General features: G+C 44.4%; 1 protein-coding gene across 1 annotated transcript in view; it reads left to right on the forward strand.

Moving 5' to 3' along the window:
• Positions 1-14,776, forward strand: part of LOC115464466 (vomeronasal type-2 receptor 26-like) — a 68,505-nt gene extending 53,729 nt beyond the window's left edge. The window contains exons 5-6 of the mRNA XM_030194844.1: positions 11,865-11,991; positions 13,870-14,776. Coding sequence (XP_030050704.1) covers positions 11,865-11,991; positions 13,870-14,765 — 1,023 coding nt within the window. The 3' untranslated portion in view covers positions 14,766-14,776. The remainder of the gene's footprint in view (positions 1-11,864; positions 11,992-13,869) is intronic.
• Positions 14,777-19,522: the final 4,746 nt, after the last annotated feature.

A 19,522-nucleotide genomic window follows, 5' to 3' on the forward strand; every position in this document is an offset into this window, starting at 1 on the left:
AAGGACACCTGATCTACTACGGTCTCTTTTGCAACTTCACTATCAGGACACCCTATCTTCCCTGTTTTGGTGATATCTTTGAAAGATACCTTATCCCGGACCATGCACTTTTGAGCGACTGTCGACCTTCTCCCTGTTTCTAGTTTAAAAGCTGCTCTATCTCCTTTTTAAATGCCGATGCCAGCAGCCTGGTCCCACCCTGGTTAAGATGGAGCCTAACCTTTTGGAATAGGCTCCCCCTTCCCCAGAATGTTGCCCAGTTCCTAACAAATCTAAAACCCTCCTCCCTGCACCATCGTCTCATCCACTCATTGAGACTCTGGAACTCTGCCTGTCTCTTGGGCCCTGCGTGTGGAACGGGTAGCATTTCAGAAAATGCTACCCTAGAGGATCTGGATTTGAGCTTTCTACCTAAGAGCCTAAATTTGGCTTCCAGAACCTCTCTCCCACATTTTCCTATGTCATTGGTACCCACATATACCAAGACAGCCAGCTCCTTCCCAGCACTATCTAAAATCCTATCTAGGTGACGCATGAGGTCCGCCACCTTCGCACCAGGCAGGGATGTCACCAGGTGATCCTCATGCCCACCAGCCACCCAGCTATTTATATGCCTAATGATCTTTAAAGCTGACTCAGCAATCTATGCAAGTATTCTACTTCCCTACACCTTAATTAACACTTAATTGATGTCGCTGGATGAGCTACCTCTCCAGCAGCCAAGGAACAGAAAATAACTGCCTTTTAGAACAAGAGTTTTTGGCTGTTTAGTTTCTACCTCTAGAAAAGTTTCAGTTTAAAACTATGGGGAAAATGCCTATTTCTAGAGAAAGTTCAGTTTAAAACTATGGGAAAAGGGTTTGTACACGGCAACTAGTTAATAATGCTTGCTTTTCTCTCTCTCTCTCTTTCTTTATTTCCCCCTTAATACTAAACTAGGTCCTGCTTGCTTTTCCCTCTCTCTATCTTTTTTTTATCCCCCCTTAATACTAAAGTAGATCCTGCAGTGCCTGCTAGATTCTGTTAATGCTGTGGTACAAAGTTTTTAGAACTAAGTGGAAAAGACTATCCAGCTTATTTTCGAAAGAGAAAAACGCCTATAGTGCGACCTAAATCGGGAGATAGACGTTTGTCTCGCAAAGGCGCCCAAATCGGTATAATCGAAAGCCGATTTTGGGCGTTTCCAACTGCACTCCATCGCGGAAATGAATAAAGTTGACGGAGGCGTGTCGGAGGCGTGGTGGAGGCAGAACTGGGGCGTGGTTATCAGCCGAGGAGAGATGGGCGTCTTTAGCTGATAATCGAAAAAAAAGGCGTTTTGACCACGATTTTGGGTCACTTTTTTGGGACCCTTTTTTTCATGAACAAGTCCCAAAAAAGTGCTCCAACTGCCCAGATGACCACTGGAAGGAATCGGGGATGACCTCCCCGGACTCCCCCAGTGGTCACTAACCCCCTCCCACCAAAAAAAACCCACTTTAAAAACTTTTTTTCCAGCCTGTATGCCAGCCTCAAATGCCGTACCCACCTCCATGACAGCAGAATGTGTTCGATCCTCTCACAGCCTTTCCCTGGGTCAGATGTGGCTCTCAGGTGCTGTACAGGGTCACATCAGCATTGCATTGTGGTGGGTGTAGGGTATTGGGCTCCGTGATTTCATTAGCTTGTGTTACAGTCTCACGATGTTGGTAGTTGGTAGGCTCTTCTCCCATGGTGCTTTTCCCCTGCCTACTGGGTCAGAGTGTGCCCTGTTGTGTTTCCTGTTGTAGTCCATGCGGTAGTGGCCATTTTTGTAAGCCAGTTTTAGTTCCCTTTCCTGTGTTAGCCACGTTAGACAACTTAGTTCTTACCTTGAATGTGGCTGAAAGAGTAGGGTTACCATACGTCCGGATTTCCCCGGACATGTCCTCTTTTTGAGGGCATGTCCGGGGCGTCCGGCGGATTTTGCCCGCGCCCACGTTTGTCCGGATTTCTGGACAAACGTGGGCGCGGGTGCGGGCAGGCGCGTGCGTGCGGTGGGCGTGTGGGCGGGAGATCGGCGCCGTGGGTCTGGTGACCTGGTCTCCCGTCCCCTCCCCTTCCTTACCATGTTCCCTGCTGGTCTAGTGACGTCTTCGGGGCAGGAAAGAGCCCCCTCTTTCCTGCCCGGAGCGCTGCCTCCCCTGTCTATCATCCTTCTCGGTCTGGCTGGGGATTCAAAATGGCCGCCGAGAGTTGAACTCTCGCGAGGCCGCTTCAACTCTCGGTGGCCATTTTGAATCCCCAGCCATACCGAGGAGGATGCAGCAGGCAAGGGCAGGCAGCGCTCCGGGCAGGAAAGAGGGGGCTCTTTCCTGCCCAGAAGAGAAGATGCTACTAGACCACCAGGGCTAGATAGTAAGTGAGGGGGGGTATGTGATGGGGGGGAGGGGACTAAGTGATGGGGGGGCGTGGCGGAACCCGGACCTGAAGGGGGCGTGGCAGGGGCGGGGCATGAGGCGTGGCGGGGGCGGGGTAGGGGGGCGTGACATGTGTCCTCTTTTTCAGAGGACACAAAATGGTAACCCTATGAAAGAGGGCATTCTGCCAGCTCTGACCTACTGCTAATCTCAGTACCAGGGAGACTCGTTGCCAGTGGGGCACAACCTCTGCAGTTAACTGTGAGTAAACATGCTTATTCCAATAAAGGACGTTTTCGGAGAGATTAGTCTTCAGGTGTCAACTGGTGTGCCAATGTTATACAGCAGCAACAAGTCCTAGAGGCCTGCGTGTATGCAGGTCCCTGGAGCACTTTTAGTGGGTACCGCAGTGCACTTCAGCCAGGTGGCCCCAGGCCCATCCCCCCCACCTGTAACACTTGTGCTGGTAAATGGGAGGCCTCCAAAACCCACTGTACCCACATGTAGGTGCCCCCTTCACCCCTAAGAGCTATGGTAGTGTTGTACATTTGTGGGTAGTGGGTTTTGGGGGAGGGGGTTGGGAGCTCAGAACTCGTGGTAAGGGAGCTATGCATGTGGGAGCTTTTTCTGAAGTCCACCGCACTGACCTAGGGTGCCCAGTTGGTGTCCTGGCATATCAGGGGGGCGAGTGTACTACGAATCGTGGCCCCTCCCATGACCAAATGGCTCGGATTAGGACGTTTTGAGCTGGGCGTTTTTAGTTTCCATTATCGCTAAAAAAACCAAACGCCCAGCTCAAAAACGTCCATTTTTTCGAAAATACGGTTCAGCCCGCCCCTTCACGGACCCGTTCTCGGAGATAAACGCCCATGGAGATAGGCGTTTCCATTCGATTATGCCCCTCCACGGAGATTAGTTGATAAAATTTGCTTTTTATATTTTTATTTTGCCTATCACTAACCTACAACTCCTCCTTTAAACCCCAAGCTTTATGTTTCCAAAGCACAAAGCAAAATAGTTTTCACTTACCAGAGAAATGTCCTCTTCTCTCGGAACTTCTCACCTTTTTAATGCTGCTTTTAACTCCTACTACTCCTAGCCCTTACTCACTTGTTCAGTACCCAGACTTTATCATTTCCACCTTAGTAGTTCCCTTAATCTCTTATTTGTCCTGTTTGTCTGTCCTAATTAGATTGTAAGCTCTTTCAAGCAGGGACAGTCTCTTCATGTTCAAATGTACAGCGCTGCGTACATCTTGTAGTGCTATAGAAATGATAAGTAGTAATAGTAGTACATAGATCCAACTCAGTCTGTAGCGAATGGTATGACTGCTGTCAGCACCTGGGTCCTGACCAATACACTGAAATTGAATGCACAAAAAACCAAGGTCTTGTGGTTCCAATATCAGGGAGTTGAGGTCCTGTCTTCAATATCTTTGACAATGGTCAAATTTTTGCAGTTGTATCTGAAACTAGGGTACTAGGGGTCTTGCTTGACTCTTCATTTACCTTCGCTTCCCATATTAACCAGCTATGGAAAAAAACACTATTTAAAATGACACATCTACTTCTAGTTAGATCATTCTTCAACCAAAAAGCCTTCGCACTACCAGTTCAAATGTTAGTCCAACCCCACTTGGGTTACTGCAATGTTCTATTTCTTGGTATTAAGTGTCAATATCAGAAAAAAAATCTGCAAATCATATAGAACACAGATGCTAGACTAATATACAGACTGAATAGATATACTAGTGTTTCAACTCATCTAAACAAATTGCACTGGCTTCCCATAGCAGAAAGACTCAGGTTCAAAGCTGCTTGTTTAGTTTTTTTAATCCTACAGGGCTGAGCTACTGACTAATACTGCTTCGCTAGGTATGGTCCAGTCTAACAGACTGAAACAACAACTGATGCTAGCATCACCATTCCAAAAGACAATTAGACATCACAAGATTTTCAGCTCTCAAGCCCCTGTTCTTGGAGTCAAAATATGGAAATCTCTACCTATTCCCATCAGAACAGAAAACAGCTACCTCAACTTCAGGAAGAGGCTAAAAACCTTTCTCTACCTAAAGACTGCTTCAAAACATTCCATCATGACTTCTACCTCCGAACACCATCCATTATCCTTTCATGAATGTTTTAAGTGTCATGTATTAATTTGATGGTCTCTCATGTTTCTTAAACTTCACACTAACACTATTTGCTTTTGTCTCACCTAGAATGTAAACCGCACTGAACCCTGTAAAGAATTGATTTGAATTGGTTTGAACTGAATTGAAATGTCATTTACTATTTATTTATTTGCTGCATTTGTATCCCACATTTTCCTACCTATTTGCAGGCTCAATGTGGCTTACAATCAAAGATACATGAAAATATCGCATGGATATTACTATGCTAATGTAACTGCATAAAGATATGCTAATTTATCTGCATAATTTCATGATATATTCAATAGTAATATTTATAATTATTACGATTTATTTACAACATTTTTGAAGGAATTCACTCAAGGTGGTGTACAGCAACATAAGCCAAACATAAGCAATTGACAATTACAGTAGTAAAAATATTCAAACAATAATATAAAGTGTGGTATATAAAGCTACTTTAGAATGTCAACACAATATGCAATAAACCCTTCAATATAAATTATAATGTTCTATTAAGTATTGTGTTGACATTGTAAGTAGTACACCATGCCATACTTTGTATTGTTTTTGAATATTTTTACCGCTGTAATTGTCTATTGCTCATGTTTGATCTATTCTTATTGTACACCGCTTTGAGTGAATTCCTTCAAAAAAGTGGCAAATAAATCCTAATAAATAAATAAATAAATTTTAAAAGACAGCATAGGGTGTCAGCAGAGATAGAACATATAGATAGATAAGATAGAGTAACAGGAGTAAGAAAATAAGATTCTAATTTAAATAAAGTTACAAATGAGGTCAGAAAGGTGCTTGAATATTACCTTAGCGAGGGTAGGAGTGGATAAACAGTGATTAGTAAGTTAGTTGCTTCTTCCATTACAAGCCTGCATGAAAAGCCAAACTTTCACCTGCTTCTTGAAGCAAAGACTTTCAGGGAGTACATTCCAGAGTGGAGGCTACTCTGGAGAAGGCTCACTTGCAGGTGTCATATCATGTGATGCCTTTTGGAGAGAGTGTGGTTAGTGATACTCCCTGGGAGGGTCTTGACGACCTTGGAGGAGTGTAGAGGAAGATCCTGTTCTGTAAGTACTCCAGACCATTTCCTTGAAGGGCCTTGAAGATCAGAGTTTTACATTTGGCCCTATGTTGTACTGGTAGCCAGTGAAGATTTTGCAAAAATGGTGTGATGTGGTCACATTGCTATATAATTTAGCTTGCTTAATACACCGGTGTAACTTTATGTAGATAAGTTAATAATATGAAATTAGACTTGCTATTTCTGCAGTGTATATCAATGGATAAGTTATCTGGATAGTAGATGCTATTTGTATAATATTAGACCCTGCTCCTGAAACAACCTTGCTGCATCCTTCAGATATCAAGATAAATTTGGGTTTCATGAAGCCTTAAATGGCCAAAATATATCCATTTGAAAAGTCAACAAGTTTAAACAAAAAACAAGTGGAGGGGCATAATCGAATGGGGCGCCCAAGTTTTCCTTTCGGAATAGGTTCCCCCTTCCCCAGAATGTTGCCCAGTTCCTAACAAATCTAAAACCCTCCTCCCTGCACCATCGTCTCATCCATGCATTGAGACTCCGGAGCTCTGCCTGTCTCTTTCTCCCTGCGTGTGGAACAGGTAGCATTTCAGAAAATGCTAACCTAGAGGATCTGGATTTGAGCTTTCTACCTAAGAGCCTAAATTTGGCTTCCAGAAACTCTCTCCCACATTTTTCTATGTCATTGGTGCACACATGTACCAAGACAGCCGACTCCTCCCCAGCACTATCTAAAATCCTATCTAGGTGACACATGAGGTCCGCCACCTTCGCACCAGGCAGGCAAGTCACCAGGCGATCCTCATGTCCACCAGCCACTCAGCTATCTATATGCCTAATGATCGAATCACCAACTATAACGGCTGTCCTAACCTTTCCCTCCCGAGCAGCACGTTAATATTTTTCCTTTGTGAATGACTGTGGGGTCCTGTGAAATGTTTTGGCATAGTTTGCAGCTGGATATATTACAAGGATGTGTGACTCTCTCTTCTTCTTCTTCTTCTGTGTTGGGAGTTTACTTCTAATTAGCTTGTGTTTTAAGGTGGGTGGCTGTCAGAAGGCCAGCACTGGTGGGGGTGGGAATATCTCTTTCAGTAATTCATCCTCCTGGAGTAGTGGCTGTAGATCTTTTATGATTTCTCTTAATTTTTCCAGCTCTGGGTTGTATGTCAAAACAAGGGGGATTCTGTCTGTAGCTTTCTTTTCCTTGTACTGTAGCAGATTTTCCCTGGGTGTTTTGAGGGAAGAGGCAATATTCTTGGAGATTATTTTGGGGTTGTAGCCTTTCTGTTTGAAGGATACAGTCAGGGTTTTGAGGTGTCTATCTCTGTCCCCTGGGTCAGAACAAATGAAGCGAAGATACTTACCTGTAGCAGGTATTCTCTGAGGACAGCAGGCTGATTATTCTCACATGTGGGTCGACGTCCACGTCGGCCCTGGAAAAGGCACTTTGCAAGCAAAATATAAAAAAAGTTTTGCCAGAGCCTTCTAGTGTGCGTGGATCGCAACTGGAGATTGTGCATTTCCCAATGGCGACTCCCCTCCTGTTGGGATCGAAAGAAACAAACAACTGGGCGGACTGTCTGAAGGGCTTCATCCGCTCCATGTAAAAGGCCAATGCTCTCTTGCAGTCCAAGGTGTGCAAACTGCTTTCGCCAGGGTAGGTATGAGGACGGGGAAAAAATGTTGGCAAGACAATTGACTGATTCAGATGGAATTCCAACACCACCTTCGGCAGGAACTTAGGGTGCTTGCGGAGAACTACTCTGTTGTGATGAAACTTAGTATAAGGTGCATCGACTACCAGGGCCTGAAGCTCATTGACCCTATGAGCTGAAGTAACAGCCACCAAGAAAATGACCTTCTATGTCAAGTACTTCAGATGGCAGGAATTCAGTGGCTCAAAAGGAGCTTTCATCAGCTAGGTGGAGGTTTGACAGGGGGCTTTGACAAAAGCAAACCTCTCATGAATCGAACAACTAAAGGCTGTCCAGAGATAGGCTTACCCTCTACACACTGATGATAAGCACTGAGGTGAACCCATATAGAGTTGATCTTGAGACCAGCACTCTGACAAGTGTAGAAGGTATTCAAGAAGGGTCTGTGTAGGACAAGAAAGAGGATCTATGGCCTTGCTGCCACACCAGATGGCAAACCTCCTCCATTTAAAAGAGTAATACTTCTTCGTGGAATCTTTCCTGGAAGCAAGCAAGACCTGGGAGACACCCTCTGAAAGACCCAAGGAGAATTCTAAGCTCTTAACATCCAGGCCGTGAGAGCCAGAGACTGGAGGTTGGGATGTAGAAGCGACCCCTTGTTCTGAGTGATGAGGGTTAGAAAACACTCCAATCTCCACAGTTCTTTGGAGGACAACTCCAGAAAAAGAGGGAATCAAATCTGACACGGCCAGAAGGGTGCAATCAGGATCACGGTTCCGCGGTCTTGCTTGAGTTTCATCAAAGTCTTCCCTACTAAAGGTATGGGAGGATATGCATACAGAAGGCCTGTTTCCCAATGAAGAAGAAAGGCATCTGACACTAATCTGGAACAGAACTGAGGGACCTTCTGATTGTAGTGGTAAAAAGATCAAACGCTTTATGGCCTTTATGGTCGAGCATGAAGGGGTGCCTCATTCTCTTAAGATCTTGTGGACTACACCCAGTGGTGTGCTGGAGCCGGCTCGCACCAGCTCACAAGAGCCGGTTGTTACATTTATAAAGCTCTTGCGAGCCGGTTGTTCCTGCAGGCGAGCCGGCTCCCAGGGGTGGCGCAACATGGCGGTAATGGTTACTCTCCCTAGTACTGTGTTGTCAGCGGGGAGATCTGTCTGCCGGATGCATCCTCCCTCCCACGCACTTCCTGCTGCCAAGAAGGGGGTGGTTCTTCTAACTTGAGTCGTCGAAGTCGCACGTTCCGTTTTTCCTCCCCCCTTGCTCTGAGTGTGCGATGCGAGCGACCTGGCAGATCTGAAGGGCTGTTCTTCTCTGATTCGTGAGTCCGGACTGGGGGGGCTTTTGATGTTGTTCTCTTGCCTGCTGTCAGAAGTGATCTTTGCGCCTCCGTGTGTCCTGCTGCTGCCCTTGTACAGGAGGTGGCGGCTCGGAAAAGGGAAGGGTTGGCTTTCCTTTCACATGCTTTGTGTTTAGTGAAAAAAACAAAAAGGAAAGCGCAGCTGCATGCTGGTGTCCAACTTTTTTGGGGACTGCTGAAAGGCACTAGCAGATTAAGGGAAGTGCTGGGGTTAGACCTGCTGGGGCCCACAGCTGAAATCTGACCCTCCCCATCCCTTTACAGCCCACTGGAAAGCTGTGTTTTCTTAAGCTTTAGGCAGGTTTGGGGGTCCCAGAGCAGTTGCCCGGTTTGTACCCCACTAGCACCGATCCTGCATTACGTTTACCTCCTTGGTAAGTTTTGAAATTTGGCATCTGAAGGGCAGATCGCCTGGGGTGGGCTGCAACATGTGCTGTGCCAGTCCCCTGGCACAGTATTTGCAAAACTAACCGGTGATGCGCCCAGGTATCATCAGAGAGGGATGCTGCTCTATTTTTTCACCATCAAAATCGGCAATCGGATGTTCCCGCTGGGTAAAAAGTTGAATTGAACTATGATTTTTGTGAGGTAACCTAAGGGGACACTTTTCTTTGTTATTATTATTTTATGTTGAAATTGTGTGTTTGAATGGAGACTCCGGAGGAAGCATTTCATTTGCATACATATGGCTGACATGATACTGTACAGGCTCTGCCGTGGACTTGGTGTTTTTTTAGGTTTGATGTGGTACAGCGCGTTTCAAGGTGTTAATTTCTGCTTTTATCCTTTACTCTGCCTTGGACTTTTGCTTGTCTCTAGCACAAACAGGATAGCGGGTGGAAGGAAATATTAGGGAAATGCTGGAGAGGAGGTGGGTAGATGCTAGAGAGAGGTGGATGGAAGGAGAGATTGGCAGAAGATGCTGGAGAGGAGGCCAAGTGGAAGAGGAGATCAGGGGGAGACACTGGATGTGCTGGAAGAGTAGATGGAGGATATACTGGCCACAGAAGAAGGTGGGAGGGGAGATCCTGGAAAAGTAAAGTAAAGAAATAAATGGAAAGGAAGCCCTGGAAACAGCAGAATCGGATACTGGGCCAGCATGATCAGAAAAACGAAGTCACCAGATAACAAAGGTAGAAAAAAAATCATTTTATTTTCATTATAGTGTTTGGAATATGTCCACTTTGAGAATCAGGTGCTCAACATTAAAAGTTTATATTTATTTATTTACTTATTTATGGCATTTTAGCCCACATTAAACATGAATTAGATTGGAACCTGGGATCATTTAATTTTTTTTCCTGGAGTAATGCATTGCCCCCCCCCCCCCCAGGCTCTCTACCAGGCTATAGCCAGCTCTGCAATTTGGGGGGGGGGCGCAGAGGTGGATGGGGGGGCACAGAGGTGGATGAGGGGCGCAGAGGTGGACGGCGGGAGGGGGGGGGGTCGCAGTGGTGGACCGGGGAGAGAGCCTGTTGTTAAACATTTACCAGCACACCACTGACTACACCCATGTTCAGTGACCACTCGTGAGGTTGTATTACCCTGCTCAATCTGTCAGCCAGACTGTTGTTTACACCTGCCAGATAAGTGGCTTGGAGAAACATGTCTTGACGGTGCACCCAAAGCCACATCTGGATGGCTTCCTGACACAGAGGGCGAGATCCAGTGCCCCCCTGCTTGTTGGTGTAAAACATCGCAATCTGACTGTCTGTTGCCGAAGGGTTAGAAGGTAAAGTTTGCCTATTTGAGGATGATACTAAGATCTGTAACAGAGTGGACACCACGGAGGGAGTGGAAAATATGAAAAAGGATCTGAGGAAGCTAGAAGAATGGTCTAAGGTTTGGCAATTAAAATTCAATGCGAAGAAATGCAAAGTGATGCACTTAGGGAATAGAAATCCACGGGAGACGTATGTGTTAGGCGGGGAGAGTCTGATAGGTACGGGCGGAGAGAGGGATCTTGGGGTTATAGTATCTGAGGATTTGAATGCGACGAAACAGTGTGACAAGGCGGTGGCCGTAGCTAGAAGGTTGTTAGGCTGTATAGAGAGAGGTGTGACCAGCAGAAGAAAGGGGGTGTTGATGCCCCTGTATAAGTCGTTGGTGAGGCCCCACCTGGAGTATTGTGTTCAGTTTTGGAGGCCGTATCTTGTTAAGGATGTAAAAAGAATTGAAGCGTTGCAAAGAAAAGCTACGAGAATGGTATGGGATTTGCGTTACAAGACATATGAGGAGAGACTTGCTGAACTAAACATGTATACTCTGGAGGAAAGGAGAAACAGGGGTGATATGATACAGACGTTCAAATATTTGAAAGGTATTAATCCGCAAACGAACCTTTTCCGGAGATGGGAAGGTGGTAGAACGAGAGGACATGAAATGAGATTGAAGGGGGGCAGACTCAAGAAAAATGTCAGGAAGTATTTTTTCACTATGGACACCAGGGACAGGAGGTTGTCTGCCTTTGCCTCGGAGAGATAAGCTCTGCTTTCTCAAATAACTCTTAAGGTTATCAATAGAAATCAAACAAAATAAAACATGGAAAAGAAAATAAGATGATACCTTTTTTATTGGACATAACTTAATACATTTCTTGATTAGCTTTTTTGAAGGTTGCCCTTCTTCGTCAGATCGGAAATAAGCAAATGTGCTAGCTGACAGTGTATATAAGTGAAAACATTCAAGCATACCTCCTACCCACCCCCATCCTCCCACCCTGTCAGACTGTCAGACTGTCATAGTAATGCTTGAATGTTTTCACTTATATACACTGTCAGCTAGCACATTTGCTTATTTCCGATCTGACGAAGAAGGGCAACCTTCGAAAGCTAATCAAGAAATGTATTAAGTTATGTCCAATAAAAAAGGTATCATCTTATTTTCTTTTCCATGTTTTATTTTGTTTGATTTCTATTGATAACCTTAAGAGTTATTTGAGAAAGCAGAGGTATTTTCTCATACTTTTATTCAAACTTAAAGATGACCAGCACAGTAACATTGTTCAAAACATTCCCCGATCAGCCTAAACGACTGATTCCAGGCCAAACATATTTCATATTATTTATATTTCTAATCAAAATAGAGCTCGTACTGATCTCTATATTCTACAGAATTTCTTGGCAATGAGCTCAAAATCTAAATGGAAAAAATGACTCATGTTTAAACAGAAAAGTAACACTGCATTTGCAAAGTCATAATCCAGTATTATGTCAAGTTATTCCGATTTTGTCCCAATACTCAGATAGCTCCAGAGTCCAGATGCAGCCCGAGTTGCTCTCCTGGGTTCAGGAAATTAACCAGGGAAGGAAAGCCTGTCTGCTGCTATGACTGCATCCCCTGTCCAGAGGGAGAGGTCACCAACCAAACTGGTGAGTGAATTCATGTTTTAATGTGCCACGTTCATGGGCACTGTTTAGTCACTATCAGGCCCATATTCAGCCTTTATTGAAGACCTAACATGGGACAGCAAATATGTATCTATTCCTACTTTTTCCAAAACATCACCATAATTGAACACATCCTGATCTGGATGTCTAAATTGCAATCTCAATATTCTATGTAAAATGGGTCTTCACATGGCCTAGTGGAATACCTTATGTCTAATCCAAAAATATGAGCTGGATACTGCTAGCAAAACTAATCACACACTCTAATTGGATAAGACATATGAAATCCTTTAAAAGCATCCATTTCAGATGGAAGTATTTTTATCAGGTAATCTCAAAAAGCAAACAGGCATGTGGTTTGCAATATCTAGAACAGCAAAAGAAGAGCATAACCACGAAGAAAAATGAAATAATATTTGTTCAATGCAGATACATAAAAACAGCACACGATTTTCTTCTACCTGCCCCACATGGCCATATTTTGCCCTAACAAGGACTGTATCAAGGGCTTAACATAAATTCTCTCTATATATAGATTCTATATTTGGTGCCTGAAAATTCTGTGCAGAAAAAAAATACACCTAAGCATGTTCTCTAAAGTATGCCTAAATTTTAAGAATAGGTTTAAATTTCCATGTGGTATATAGAATACTGAGCGAGGGTCCACACCACTAAATTTAGTAATGGTCAGTTACACTAACTATAACCTGGTGTATATCCTGAACGGGTGTATTCTATAACAATGCACATATATTATAGAAATGCCCATGACTCACCCATTCCACGCCTATATCCACACCCAATTTTCAACTATGTGACTTAGAATTCAAGTGCACCATGTTACAGAATTTGCTTTGACAATAGTGCATGGAAATTCTAATTTATGCCAATTAGTGCTGATAATTGCTTGTTAACATCCAATTGACAGCGCTGATTAGCTAGTTAACCAGTTAGGTTATATGCATTGTAATAGAATATGCTTCAATTTCCACATGGAAATTAAGGCATGAAATATAGAATCTGGCCATTAGGGGGCAAAACTCTATAAATGGCGCTTTAAAAATCTGCACTGAAAAACCATGCGCTGGGCATGATTCTATAAACTATGCCTAAAGTTAGGTGTAGTTTATAAAATATGCTCACATGCTATTCTTACAACTAAAATTTAGGTACACCCATTTAGGCCTGTTAAAACCATACCTAAATATCTACATCTAACTTAGGTACAGATTGGGTATTTTCCATAATAGTGTGCATTGTTTTTTGAAACACCCAAAGCCTGCCCATTCCACGCACATGGCCATGCTCCCTTTTTAGCTGCACACTATTGTAGAATACACCTAGAAAGTTGTACGTATAAACTCTAATTAACTGTTAATTGGTTGTTAACTACCAACTATCAGCACTGATTGGTTTGTTAATCAATTAACCAAATTAGTGCACACAACTTAAGGCACCCTTTATAGAATTTGAGAAGGGTGTATTAAGTTGTAGATCTTTTTCTTAAATCACATTATCTGATGGCCTTTTAAGTATTCATTTTACAGTTTTAAGTTAACCCCCTGTCTCAGCTATTGTTAGGGTGAAACATGGCCAGGTTGGGCAGTTAGAGGAAAATTGTATGCTGTTTTTATGTATCTCCGTTAAATAAATATTATTTCATTTTTCTACTTGGATCTGCTCCTCTTTTGCTCTTCTAAAAGATAATACATGATTACATTTCCAGTAAGCTCATTTTTCATTACTCTTTAATGTATGATACTGTCTGTCATTTTGAAACAAGCCTTATTATAAGGAAAAGCTAATGTCCTATAACTGATGCTATCTGTGAGATATTGGGACAATATTTTTCATTCTCAGATATGAACGCTTGTATGAAATGCCTAGAGGACCAATGGCCCAATCAGAAGAAAGATGCCTGCATCCCGAAAGTGATAACCTTCCTGACCTATGAAGAACCTTTGGGGATAATTTTGACTTTCATCTGCATTTTCTTAATTCTCATTAGTACTGTTATCTTGGGGATTTTTATTCATTACAGAGACACCCCCATAGTGAAAGCAAACAACCGAGAACTTAGTTATGTTCTCCTCATCTCACTCATGCTCTGCTTCCTCTGCTCCTTGGTCTTCATAGGCCATCCTGACAAAGTGACCTGTTTTCTCCGACAGACTGCCTTTGGGATCAGTTTCTCCATTGCTCTCTCCTCAGTTTTGGCCAAAACCATCACTGTGGTCACAGCCTTTCATGCCACCAAGCCTGGAAGTAAGCTCCAGAAATGGATGGGTTCCAGGGTTTCATTTTCTATAGTAATTTCCTGTTCCCTTATTCAGACTGTTCTGTGTGTTGTCTGGTTGTTCACTGCTCCCCCATTCCCATATCTTAATAAGAATTCAGAAACTGGAACAATACTTACTGAATGTAATGAGGGATCAATAGTTGCATTTTACTGTGTTTTCGGTTACCTAGGATTTTTGGCTGCTATCAGCTTCATCGTAGCTTTCTTAGCAAGAAATCTGCCTGACAGGTTCAATGAGGCCAAGTACATCACCTTCAGCATGCTGGTGTTCTGCAGTGTCTGGGTCTCCTTCATCCCAACATATCTGAGTACCAAGGGCAAATACATGGTGGCAGTGGAGATATTTGCTATCCTGGCCTCCAGTGCTGGACTTCTGGGCTGTATCTTTTTCCCTAAGTGCTATGTTATTCTGCTGAGACCTAAAAGGAACAGCAGAAAATGCTTATCAAAAGACTAGAATTATCAATATTTGTGTACAGGATTGATTCATTTAAATATTGTTATCAGTTGTTGGGCATGTCCAACCAGAAACTGCATCATTGGTTGGGTTCATCCTAAATTTCATATATGTTATATTGTAGCTAAAATTAGATATTATACACAGTTTGAATATAAAATTAAGAAGATATAGTGGTCAATAATAAAGTTGTTGGTGATATCTTTTTATTGTAATAAATAGATTTCTGAGCCATCCTCCACACATCAGGGAAACAGTGCAGTAACACTTGGGGTTAGTTAGAAAGGGGATGGGATTTGATATTCTGCCTTTCTGTGGTTACAATCCAAGCAGTTTATTCATTATACATACAGTACTTATTTTGTATCTTGGGCAATGGAGAGTTAAGGGTCCCTTTTACTGAGATGCAGCAAAAAAGGGCCTGCACTGACTTTGGTGCATGTTTTTGACCCTCTTTTACTGCAGTGGGTAAAAGGGAAGTCTTTCTTCTTTTAAAGAAATGGCGGTGCAACAAATGAAGACCTTGCCGCATGGTCATTTGGGGGGGGGGGGGGCCCTTACTACCACCCATTGAAGTGGCGGTAAGGGCTCCTGCGCAAACCCAATGGTAAGTGGGCAGCGCGTGGCACTGCCTGATTATCGTCGGGTACACACATACTGGATATGACGGTGTGCTGAGCCTAACATCAGTGTGGGGCAAAATGGTAGAGACTATTATAAAGAACAAAATTACAGAGCATATTCAAATGCATGGATTAATGAGACAAATCCAAAATGGATTTAGTGAAGATAAATCTTGCCTCATCAATCTATTACATTTCTTTCAAGGGGTGAACAAACATGTGGTTAAAGGTGAGCAAGTCGATATTGTGCATCTGGATTTTCAAAAGGCATTTGACAAAATACCTCATGAAAGACTCCAGAGGAAATTGGAGAGTCATGGGATAGGAGGTAGTGTTCTATTGTGGATTAAAAAGTAGTTAAAAGAGAGAAAAAAAAGAGAGTAGGGGTCTGTGTTGGGACAGCTGGTTTTTATTTTTATAAATGATCTAGAAATGGGAATAACTAGTAAGGTAATTACATTTGCTGATGACAAAAATTTATTCAAAGTTGTTAAATCGAAAGAGGATTGTGAAAAATTACAAGTGGACCTTACCAGACTGGGAGACTGGGCATCCAAATAGCAGATGATGTTTAATGTGAGCAAGTGCAAAGTGATGCATGTGGGAAAGAGGAACCCAAACTATAGCTATGTAAGTCAAGGTTTTATTTATTTATTTATTTGCAGCAATTATACCCTGCTCTTTTCCGTTCCAAATTAGGAGTCACAGACCTAGGCGTCATCGTTAATGATAGGTTGAAATCCTCTGCTCAGTGTGCAGTGGCGGCTAAGAAAGCAAATAGAATGTTAGGTATTATTAGGAAAGGAATAGAAAACAAAAATGAGGATTTTTAATGCCTTTGTATTGTTCCATAGTGTGACAGCACCTCAAATACTGTGTTCAATTCTGGTCACCGCATCTCAAAAAAGATATAGTGAAATTAGAAAAGGTACAGAGAAGGGCGATAAAAATGATAAAGAGTATGGGACGACGTCCCTATGAGGAAAGGCTAAAGTGGCCAGGGCTCTTCAGCTTGGAGAAAAGACAGTTGATGGGAGATATGATAGAGGTATATAAAATAATGAGTGGAGTGGAATGGGTAGACACAAATCACTTGTTTACTCTTTCCAAAAATACTAAGACAAGGGGGCACACAATGAAGCTACAAAGAGATAAATTTATGAATCAGAGAAAATATTTCTTCACTCATCATATAATTAAATTCTGGAATTCTTTGCCAGAAAATGTAGTAAAAGCTGTTAGCTTAGCAGGGTTTAAAAGGTTTGATAGTTTCCTAAAAAAAAAAAACCTTATTAAAATGAACTTTGGAGACAATCCACTGGGAAAGATCAAAGGTCCATTACATACTAACGTGGAGGGGAATAATCGAACGTTGCCGGCAAAATAGGTCGCTGGCGATCTATTTTGGCGGCGGCGCAACAGCTGGCTGGAACCGTATTTTCAAAAAAGATGGCCGGCCATCTTTTTTTTTCGATAATATGGTGTGGCCCGGCCAAATGCCTTGGATTTCACCGGGTTTGAGATGCCACCAAGGGCAGGGCGGTGGGGGCGGTCTGCCCCCATAGTCAGCAGGTGGGGGGTGCTCCGCCGGCACCTGAGTCCCCACCTGCCTACCAGCTCCATGGACAGACGACCCTCTTCTCCTGCCACCCGGCACCTGACCCAGCCTTTTAAAAAAATCTGTGAAGCAGCAACGCAGCGCCTCGCGTCTGTCTGCTCTGCGTGTAAAGGAAGCAAATCGCCTCGTCGGCTGGCCTTCCCTCACTGTGTCCCACCCTTCCAGAAATAGGAAGTTACATCAGAGGGCGGGATACAGTGAGAGAAGGCCGGCCAACGAGGCGATTTGCTTCCTTTACACGCAGAGCAGACAGACATGAGGCGCTGCGCTGTGTGGCCACCTTCACAGATTTTTTTTAAAAGGCTGGGTCAGGTGCCGGGTGGCAGAAGAGGGTCATCTGTCCACGAAGCTGGTAGGCAGGTGGGGAATGGGTCGTGGAGGGGGGCTCAGATGGGAGAAGGGGAGGGATCAGATGGGAGAAGGGGACTGGGGAGGGGAGGGGCGCAGATAGGAGAAGGGGCCTGGAACTGGGGTCTGAGAAGGGGGCAGGAGGGAGAATGGGGCCATGCCTGGGGCAGGTGGGAGAATGGGTCTGGGCTTGAAAAGGGGGCCCTAATGCAAGGCATGTGGATGAAGGGGACTGGAGCTGGGGGCTGAAAAGGGGCAGGGGCAGGGGCTGAAACTGTGGGGACTGAGGGCTGAAAAGGGGACAAGGAGAAGTGGCTGGGGCTGAAGCTCGGCACTGGTGGGAGAAAAGGGCTGGGGCTGAAACTGGGGACTGATGGGATAGTGGGGCTGAAACTGGTGGCTGAAAAAGGGGGGCAGGTGGGAGATGTGGGCTGGGGCTAGAACTAGGGGCAGGTGGGATAATGGGGCTGGAAATTGGGGCCAAAAAGAGGGGGCAGAGCGAAAGGGCAGACAGTGGATGGAAGCGGGAGAGAGAGAGAGGGCAGATGGGCAGATGGCAGGGGCGTAGCTACGGGTGGGCCTGGCTGGGCCCAGGCCCACCCAATTTCAGCCCAGGCCCGCCCAGCGCCAGCCCCAGCTCCCATTGCCGGCCACTGCTGCTTTTCCTGTTGAGCAGCAGGGCCGGCGCTACAAAAAGAAGAAGGACGAAAAATGTTTAAAAAAAAAAAAAAAGCGTGGCACCGGCAGGCACTGTCTAGGCAGCCTTGAGGCATTGGCTGCTGGCTCACAGGCTCCTCCCGTCTCCTACGTCACTGCCCCTGGAGCGACGCAGGGGCAGTAACGTAAGAGATGGGAGGAGCCTGCAGAGCTAGCAGCCAATGCCTCAAGGCTGCCTAGACAGTGCCTGCCGGAGCCGCGCTTTTTTTTTTTTTTAAACATTTTTCGTCCTTCTTCTTTTTGTAGTGCCGGCCCTGCTGCTCAATAGGAAAAGCAACAGTGGCCGGCAATGGGAGCTGGGGCTGGCGCTGGCATGCAGGGCGGGCCTCGAGGAAAACATGGAAGGATGGGGAGAAAAAGAGGGAAAACAGATGGAAGGATGGCAGAGAAAGAGGGAAAACATGGAAGGATGGGGAGAAAGAGGGAAAACATGGAAGGATGGGGAGAATGAGGGAAAACATGGAAGGATGGGGAAAAAGAGGGAAAACATGGAAGGATAGGGAGAAAAGAGGGAAAACAGATGGAAGGATGGGGAGAAAAGAGGGAAAACAGATGGAAGGATGGCAGAGAATGAGGGAAAATATAGAAGGATGGCAGAGAGAGAGGGACAACATGGAAGGATGGGGAGAAAAGGGAAAACAGATGGAAGGATGGCAGAGAAAGAGGAAAAACAGATGGAAGGATGGGGAGAGAAAGAGGGGAGATGGATGAAAGGATGCAGAGAGAAAGGGGAGAGACTGGAAGGATGTGGAGAGAGAAGGGACACTGAACAGAAAAGGGTAGAGAGATACAGAGACACTGGTTAGAAAGAGGGAGAGAGAGACATTAGATGGAAGGATCAGGAGAGAGGGTAGATCGATGGAAGGATGGGGCGAGAAAGAGGGAATACGCTGGATGGAAGGGTAGGGAGAAAGAGGTGACACTGGACGGAAGGATGCAGAAAGAAAGAGGGGAGACTACTGGAAGGATGGGGAGAGAGAGGGGAGACTGGAAGGATGGGGAGAGAAAGAGGAGAGCTGCTGGATGGAAAAGGGGAGTAGTGAAAGACTGGAGAATAAGAGGAAGGGGCATGGGGAGAACAAGGGTGAGAAAAAGATGAAAAGTCATAAGTAGATGAAGGAAATTAAAGAATGGATAGTAAGAATGAATTAAATCAGGACAGAGAGAGAGAGAGGCAGAAAAATATTGAAGAAAGCAAAGAAAAAGGAGAGAAAAATGACAAATGGCCAGGAAAACCTGGCAGAAGAGTTAAGCGAAAACAAAGGAAAGCAGAATCTAGAGACTGGGAGCGACACAATGAGAAAAAGTAAATGGCCATACAAGAAAGGTAAAGAAAATAATTTTATTTTTAATTTAGGATAAAGTAATATGGTACCTGTGTTAATGAAGTTTCAGAGACCAATACTTTCTTCCTTAGGTCAGGAGAGGATACTAACAGCATTATACTGACC

The sequence above is a fragment of the Microcaecilia unicolor genome, chromosome 3 (genome assembly GCF_901765095.1).
Source record: "Microcaecilia unicolor chromosome 3, aMicUni1.1, whole genome shotgun sequence".
Classification (NCBI taxonomy): domain Eukaryota; kingdom Metazoa; phylum Chordata; class Amphibia; order Gymnophiona; family Siphonopidae; genus Microcaecilia; species Microcaecilia unicolor.